The sequence below is a fragment of the Carassius carassius genome, chromosome 25 (genome assembly GCF_963082965.1).
Source record: "Carassius carassius chromosome 25, fCarCar2.1, whole genome shotgun sequence".
Classification (NCBI taxonomy): Eukaryota; Metazoa; Chordata; class Actinopteri; order Cypriniformes; family Cyprinidae; genus Carassius; species Carassius carassius.
The window spans coordinates 8,202,654-8,211,712 of record NC_081779.1 but is presented as its reverse complement, the minus strand read 5'-3'; the positions used below and the strand labels follow the sequence as shown (position 1 = coordinate 8,211,712).

The window sequence follows — 9,059 nt, the reverse complement described above, 5'->3', positions numbered from 1 at the left end:
ATACAAAAAAAAAAAAAAAACATGCTTGTCTTTTTATTAAAATTATTGTAAATAACCCCAAAAGTGTTTTTCCTTGGGGCACAGCTGACTGAAATCTCTCTTCTAATCTGCAGAGATGTGCCTGACAGAATCCGGAAATTAAAAGATTACTGCTAACTGCCAAACACTGGAGATCCGGTTTATAATATTTCATCAAGCCAGGGCAAAAGAGCGGTCTAGAGGTCCTGCTTCTGGTTTGTTGGCTTGTGTGTTTGTACACTGGAAAGTCTGTGTCTGATGGATTTATAACTATTCATAGTGGAAATAACATTCTGGACATTTCTTGTGGATTTCTAAATACACTGATTTTTCTCCAATGACCTCTTTTCTTGGAGTGCATCCCACTGCTGTAAAGAAGAAATCAATGATGACGAAAAACACAAATTATACCATTATGGCTTTGCCTTTCTCAGAACACATGAATTGGGGAAGGGTTTTTCGCTCCCACTTTCTTCTTTTTCTCATATGTTTATTACCATCATTTACCGTTTGCAGCATGCGTGGTTTGGAATATGACTGGGGGAAACAATCCAAACTTGTTTGCATCCCTATTCGTGCAGATGCAGACCCTAGTTGTTTCAGACCAGGTGAGGCTTCACATGGGAATGTACATGGAGCTCCACTTGGGCCAAACAGCAATGTACAGGGGAATGGCCATGGGAATGGACATCATGGGGAAGTTAGCGGTCTGCCGAGTAGTCACAGCAGCAGTAGTAGTAGCCGACATGGCATATCTGATGAGGCCAAAGCCACCATCCTCCACCTGAGGGAGAGCCTTGTGCGACAAAAGGAGACCATCTTGGATCAGCGAGAGACCATTCGGGAACTGACAGCAAAACTGACTCTCTGCGAGAGCTTTGGAAGAGGACACCATGATGACAGCCATCATGGCCCTTCACATCACAACTCTCAGCATTCTTCAAACCATTATGACAGCCACCATGCTGACCCACACTTCCCTTTGAACGGGCATCGCAGTGACCATCACAGAGGCAAATCTCCATATCTGGGCAAACACAGCTTCTCCCCAGAACAGACAGGAAAGACCCTGCAGGCCCTGAAGGAGAGGCTGGAAAATATTCAGGTGGGAAGGTTTACAATCTTAAACTGAAAGTTAAAGCCTCTAAATAATAATAATAATAAAAACATTTGGTGCTCAAGAGACATTTCTTTTTATTATCAGTGTTGAAAACAGTTGTGCTGCTTAATATTTTTGTGCAAACAAAAGTGTTTCCCCTAGGACAGGAAATTATTTTAGGGAATATTATATCCAGTGGCTTTCCCAGGCCCGAAAAATCTAAATTTTAAATTTTCCTGGTATTTACACATTTTTGAACTGCTTAGATTTTGTCTTCAGGGGTTGTCCTGCATGTCACAGGCCGATATGTATTCAGGACATCTTTTCAGCATGACATAAGCTTTTTTCCATTTTTTGTTACATACACTTTGGTGGCTTCCAGTGACAGTGACAAATCATTGAATACTGTCTTAGGTTTAGGCAGTCCAGACGGGTTTTATTTCATTAGCCAGATCCCTACCCTGTGAAAGCAGGACCATGCTATATTAACATGGATAACCTGTATACTTATGGTTACAATGCACTTACAATTGACCCTCCAAACCAGCCACACTGTGACATTTTCATTTAAATAAAGTATGCAGTGAAACTGATGCCAAGTATTTAAACGCTTCCTTTTATTTGATCTTTAGTACACAAAGTAATGGCTGATGAAGGATTAATTTTGTAGTAGTGTCATCAGGTTTGATATGCTTTACAACTCAGATATCCTTTTTGTTTCCCAAAGTGATTTAAATATGACCACAAGGTTTATCAGAGTTGTTTTTGTCTTTGAGAGGAAATTCATGCACAGCACACTAGTGAGGGCACTCTACAAATGTGCTAGTTACTGCCATCACAAATTAGCCCCATCTACCTTGATGAGCCATTAAGCGCAGGGTGCTGTGGCGCTGAGTAAAGCTGGATTTGCTGTGACTAATCAGAGGAAGGAGTGCTGACAGTGAAGGAGGGGCTGTTGTGATTTTAACACTTGTCTGTATTATAATATACTACGGTTCAACATTTTTTATGTTCATGAAAGAAGTCTCTTTGCATTTATTTGATTAAAAAATACAGCAACAACAGCAGTATTGTGAAATATTATTGCGATTTAAAAGATGATTAAATCAGATTTTTAAAAATATTTTAAAATGTAATTTATTCCTGTAATTGTTAGAACTTCAGTTTCACATAATACTTCAGAAATCCTTATAATATGCTGATTTGGTGCTTTTGGTGAATAGGAGGTAAAAAAAAACCAGCTCTTATTTTAAATAGAAAGATTTTGTACAATTATAATTTTTATTGTCTCTTTTTATCAGTTTAATGTGCCCTTAGCTGAATACAAGCATTATTTTTTTATTTATATAAATAAATACAATTTACATCAAACTTGTAAACAGTAGTGTAAATTTAATGTTAATGGTAAAAAAAACTACAATAAATCTGATCTGTTATTGAAAAAAAAAAACTTGGTGTCCTATGGTTTTGGTGAATTTTTACCCTTAATTTTAGCCTTAGATTTATAAAATAAAACTTTTTAAAATACTGGTTAAGTTCTGTGAAACATTTGTGTTAATTTTATAAATTTGCATTGGTTATTATTATCATTGCATTACAAACACTGTGTTTAAAATCTTGCCTAAACTGTATATTTTTGTTTATTGTCATTTTTGTTTCTATAGGCAAGAAATTCATCCAGTTCCTATTCAAGTTCATTGAGAGACCTCCTGCAGCGGAAGATTAACGCACTAGAAGAACAGCTCCATCATCACTATGACAGTAATAATAACCACCACAATAACCACCATGATGACCATCATGATAACCATGACAGCCATCAGGCAAACCATCACGATGACCATCACTCTAGCCACCATCGTAATCACCATTATGGTCATCACTACGACCGTTACAGTGACCACCACATTGACAACCATGGCAATAACCAAGAAAATCATCAGAGTGGCACCCACCACCACAACAACAACCACCACGATGATCATCATGACACCCACCACAAAAACAACCACCACGATGATCATCATGACACCCACCACAAAAACAACCACCACGATGATCATCATGACACCCACCACAAAAACAACCACCACGATGATCATCATGACACCCACCACAAAAACAACCACCACGATGATCATCATGATGATGGGCATCATGGCAGTGGACAACATGGAAATGATGATCATGTCCACCATCTACAAACCTCAATCCAACCACCAGGGTCAAGAGTACCTGTCCGTGGAGCCATCAACAAATTAGATGCAGTGCTGAGTAACCTTCAACACAGAACTCCAGAACCAGGTGAGAAGTCCTAAAAGTATGACAAAATAGAACTGAATTTACATTATTTTGAACAGGTCATCTGTAAGTGCTGAAGTGTACAGTAAGAGCAGAATCTTGGATTTTTATTTAACTGTTCAGACCCCAAGTCTTTGATTGAAATTTGGTCCCAACCAACTAAATAGATGTATAAAGTATTCTGTCTTTTATTAAATATTTTAATATATTTTAAAACATAATTTGTTCCTTTGAAAGCTGAATTACTACAGTCTAAGTGTCAAAAATGTGCTCAAGTCTGTTATTATTGGTGGCCAACTATTAATAATTCATGTTCTAATCATTATTAAGTTTTTGCTGATTAATATAAAAAAAAATTGTAAATTACATTTTTTACAAGACACATTATTTTACAAAATTGTTTGATGAATAGAAAATGAATTGTGTGTATTTACGTATATCATTATCATTATATATATATATATATACACTCACAGAAATATTTCACCCAAAATTTAAGATTTATGTAATTTTATTACATAACAAATTCCCATTTATATTTTTTTTCATAATTTTAACACAAATCTACCAAATAAACTTTATACGATTTATTTTCATTAGGATAATAAAACCTATTTATTTTAAATGCATAATCCTCAGGGTTTATGTAATTAGTTTATGTAAAGTGTAGTTATTCTTAATTAATATTAAAAGGTTTATTTATTTAAAATACATAAAGTTTATTGTATAAATTGCATAATAATTAAGAGAACTAAATCAGGATAATTAAAAAAGTTAAATAACATTTATTTGAATCATGTTTAATGTATGCTTATATACTAAACCAAATTAAACAATGCATCACATTTATGCAATTGTTTCCCCATCTTATAAAAAAAAAATAGGATTAGACAAACACAAAAACAACTCTATTAGGTTATTTGTGAACTTACCCACTGTGCAAAGTTACGTCCAGTGGACGTCTTTTTATGTCTTTGCAGACGTAAAAAAAACGTCCACTGAGGAGCCAGAATGAGAGTTTTTATGACGTCTTTTTTGACATCTTCTGTACGTCCGATTTAGACGTTCACAGAACGTCCTTACAAGGTTAAAAACTAGTTCAAAAGTGGTCAGTGGAAATATTTTCAACATCATTTAAGGTTCATTTAAACATCATTTATACTGTTTCTGGACCAAATCAACACTCTCACGATGCATTAGATGTAGATGTTACTTCAATGTAATTTCCAGACACTGTGTTTGTCCTAAAATCAAGAAAATAAAATAATCTTCATGAAATAATGAAATAACTGATGATTGAGACATTAAATCTCTGAAGATCTCAGCAGAGGAGGATCAATTTACATCATTTACATCAACATCATTTGACGTCACCATTGTGGTGGACAGTGTTTGGTTTAGTTGGGATCTTGGTCCTCATACTGCTTGTGTTAGCTTGTCTCTGGCTGTTATAACTGTGTGTTATAAAACACTTTTATTGTGGCAGAGAGCAGTGAGCTCAAGTGCTAACATCTTTCTTTTAATGTTGATTAAACTATAGCACAATAAGTTATTAATGTTTTGTTGCAGCTATGTATTTATTTTCCTGGACAGACACTTTGTAGAAATAATGTACTTATTTTTAAGAAACGCATCATGTAGTCACACACAGACATCAAGATTGTGGATATGCATCACATCAATGGTGACAATTAAAACTAAAAAGTCTGGAAAATAAGGATGAGTTTGTGCAATGAAGCAGTTTTGTTTGTTTTGATTGTCACCATTGTTGTGATGCATATGCTAAATCTTGATGTCTGTGTGTGAGTACATGATGCTTTTGCTCAAAATATTTCAAACGCATGCATGTTTACCAACTTCAAAATAAGTATTTTGCTCTTGGTGCCTGTACTGCAGAGTTAAAAGGTTTAGGAGGTATATACAAACAAAACAACACTTATTTCATGACCTCAGATACTTGTAATGTGATGACCTTATCATCACCAACAAAGAGCTGATAACACCTGAGCTCTCTTAAATTTGTCTTTCTTTGCTACAACAACAGTGTTTCACAAACACACAGTTATAACAGCCAGAGACAAGCTAACACAAGAAGAATGAGGACCAAGATCCCAACTAAACCAAACACTTTCCACCACAATGGTGACTTCAAATGAATCAAATATCAACATTTAAACCTCTGTTAATTCTCAATAAGAGCTTCTCTAGATGTCTGACAGAAATAAAGTCAATCTAATGATTCTCATGTTTGTGGAGATGTTTGATCCTCCTCTGCTGAGATCTTCAGAGATTTAATGTCTTTGATTTGCAGTTGATTTTACCACAAGCTCAATCGTCAGTTATTTCATTATTTCATGAAGATTATTTTATTTTCTTGATTTTAGGACAAACACAGTGTCTGGAAATTACATTGAAATAACATGAGTCTAAATCTAATGCATCCTGAGACTGTTGATTTGGTCCAGAAACAGTATAAATGATGTCTAAATGAACCTTAAATGATGTTGAAATATTTCCACTGACCACTTTTGAACTAGTTTTTAACCTTGTAAGGACGTTCTGTGAACGTCTAAATCAGACGTACAGAAGACGTCAAAAAAAGACGTCATAAAAACTTTCATTCTGGCTCTTCAGTGGACGTCTTTTCAACGTCTGCAAAGACATAAAAAGACGTCCACTGGACGTAATTTTGCACAGTGGGTAAGTTCACAAATAACCTAATAGAGTTGTTTTTGTGTTTGTCTAATTCTATTTTTTTTTATAAGATGGGGAAACAATTGCATAAATGTGATGCATTGTTTAATTTGGTTTAGTATATAAGCATACATTAAACATGATTCAAATGAATGTTATTTAACTTTTTTAATTATCCTGATTTAGTTCTCTTAATTATTATGCAATTTATACAATAAACTTTATGTATTTTAAATAAATAAACTTTTTATTATTAATTAAGAATAATTACATAAACCCTGAGGATTATGCATTTAAAATAAATAGGTTTTATTATCCTAATGAAAATAAATCGTATAAAGTTTATTTGGTAGATTTGTGTTAAAATTATGAAAAATATATAAATGGGAATTTGTTATGTAATAAAATTACATAAATCTTAAATTTTGGGTGAAATATTTCTGTGAGTGTATATATATATATATATATATATATATATATATATATATATATATATATATATACACACACACACACATTTTATTTAATTTCTTGACACATTTTTACATTATATATTTTTTGTCAGGTACATTGGGTCATATACATTCTGCCCATGAAAACTAATAGCTTAAATTATAATTTATTAATAAAGTTTATTAAAACAGTATATAAGTTTATTTGAAAAAAAAGATAAAAAATATGGTAATGTGTTTTTTTATTATTATTATTCATCCGCTGATTATAACTTATGTTTCGATTTAGAGTAGAACTATAAAGTATGGTCTTATTTTTCGTTCTCCCGAAACATATTTGAGATCTGAATGGGTTAAATGCTAAAACTCCAGAGAATTTCATTTTATAATTTGCTTCCAGGAGATCTGAGTCTCCAACTGCCTTTTAAAGGTTTCAGTGGAGCCTTTAGATGTTATGGTGCTGGGAAATGCAATCCCGTTTTACAGTTTCTTATTTTCATCTCTAACAGGACCAAATAAGAAGCCCAAGAATCCTGATGCTTTTCAGATTGGCTTCCCGATGCGCACCAATTACATGTATGGGCGAATTAAGCGCATCCTTCTGAGTGAGATTTTTGCCCTCACAGTCTGTCTTTGGTTGAAAGGGGGCTCAGGTCCTGGGATCGGAACCCCATTCTCCTACTCTGTCCCGGGTCAGGCCAACGAACTTGTCCTGATTGAATGGGGCAACAATCCCATGGAGCTGCTAGTGAATGACAAGGTAAAGAAACCCGCCAATTATAAAAAAGGGATTGTATAACAAAAGTTTAATGCTCCCGATTCATTAAACATAGGCAATCCTTACAAAACATTTTAGCTTAGAAATGTATTTAAATTGAATCAAATATGTCATAAACAAGACAAATGATTGTGATCGAATTAATTGCGATAAAATGCTAGACCTAGAAAAGTCACCAGACTTACCTTGATAATTCCCTTGCCCTGCCCTTGCAACAGTGTGCAAAGCTCTCTTTTCCTCTTGGCTTCTCAGTCATTTGCATCATTCTGCCTAATTAGTTAATGGCTCATCCATGGTTAACATGTAAATACAATCTACAGTTTTTTTTTTTTAACAAAACCGAACTCTTCTCTCAATTAATGTTTATGTGTTGTCAACTAAACTGTTTACAATTAATGCTTACATGCTGCTCAAGTCTACACATAATAAATGCTAATTATGAATTTTGTCAGTGCATAGACTACTTTGATTTGTGCTTGCATTTCCAAATTATACTTCCTCCATGTAAATGTTTCATTTTCTTTTTTTCTAAAATATCCAGTTACTGTTATATTGGAGAAACTATTGGAATTATTCAGTTTATTACTGAATTATTCATTCATTATTGAACCACAAACTATAATTAAGAATATTATGGTATAATTAGAACATTATGCTGACCAATTTGTACAAAATAATCAACACAAAGTTATTCATATTCAGTTATTCATATGAATTGGGCATTGTTCTTTTTAGGCATTCATTTTGCATTAATTTATAGAACACTGAAAAGCATTGTTAGTTCTGATTCTAAACATTCCCACAACATGGGATATATTGTACACTCCCATTGATTGATTGATTGATTGACAGTAAAGACATTTATAATGGTACAAAATAATTATATAGCAAATAAATATGGTTTTCCACAAAAAAAAAATTGACAGCACAGCTGTTTTCACGAAGTACGAAGTATTACTTGAGCAGCAAATCAGCCTATTGGTAAACCGTAGAGGAAAAAAAACATCAACTTGTCCCCAAACCCAAAATGATAGTGAATCTTTGCTGAAATATTGTAAGGGAAAATATTTATCAAGTCGGTATATGGTAATCTCCATCAGCCAAAAATAACAGTAAAAGTAAACCTGGGACACAGCATATATATACATATGTGTGTGTGTGTGTGTGTTTGTGTGTGTGTATGTGTGTGTGTGTGAGTGAAAGTGTAAAAAAGTAGCTGTATTGTTTAAAGGTATGCTCTGTGCTGCCCTCTTGCAGGCAGTTACTCTTCCTCTTTCTCTGACGGACAGTAAGTGGCACCACCTCTGTATAACATGGTCCACACGTGACGGCATGTGGGAGGCTTATCTGGACGGTGTAAAAAGGGGCTCTGGAGAGAATCTGTCCCCGTGGCATCCCATTAAACCAGGAGGAGTCTTCATCCTTGGACAGGAGCAGGTATGTCTCACAGAATCAGTCAGTCAGTATCAAAACACACTCATGCCAACTTGAGTCTTTTCTACTCAGGACACTCTGGGCGGCCGTTTTGATGCCACACAGTCTTTTGTGGGTGAGATGTCGGATCTGCAGCTGTGGTCGCGTGTGCTCACCTCTACTGAGATCTACAACCAAGTGTCCTGCTCCAGCCATCTCACCGGTGACGTCATCACCTGGAGCGAGTCCATGGTGGAACTTCACGGAGGTGTCACAAAGTATCCGTTTGACCCATGTCATTAGG

At 34.7% G+C, this 9,059-nt stretch overlaps 1 protein-coding gene across 1 annotated transcript; it reads left to right on the top strand.

Moving 5' to 3' along the window:
* The first annotated feature begins 535 nt into the window (after window positions 1-535).
* Window positions 536-9,059, top strand: LOC132104856 (neuronal pentraxin-1-like). Its single transcript, XM_059510383.1, has 6 exons — window positions 536-1,123; window positions 2,782-2,929; window positions 3,074-3,421; window positions 7,074-7,324; window positions 8,600-8,779; window positions 8,849-9,059. Exons 1-6 carry the CDS (start codon window positions 536-538, stop codon window positions 9,056-9,058), a joined length of 1,725 nt encoding a protein of 574 aa, XP_059366366.1. The 3' UTR covers window position 9,059.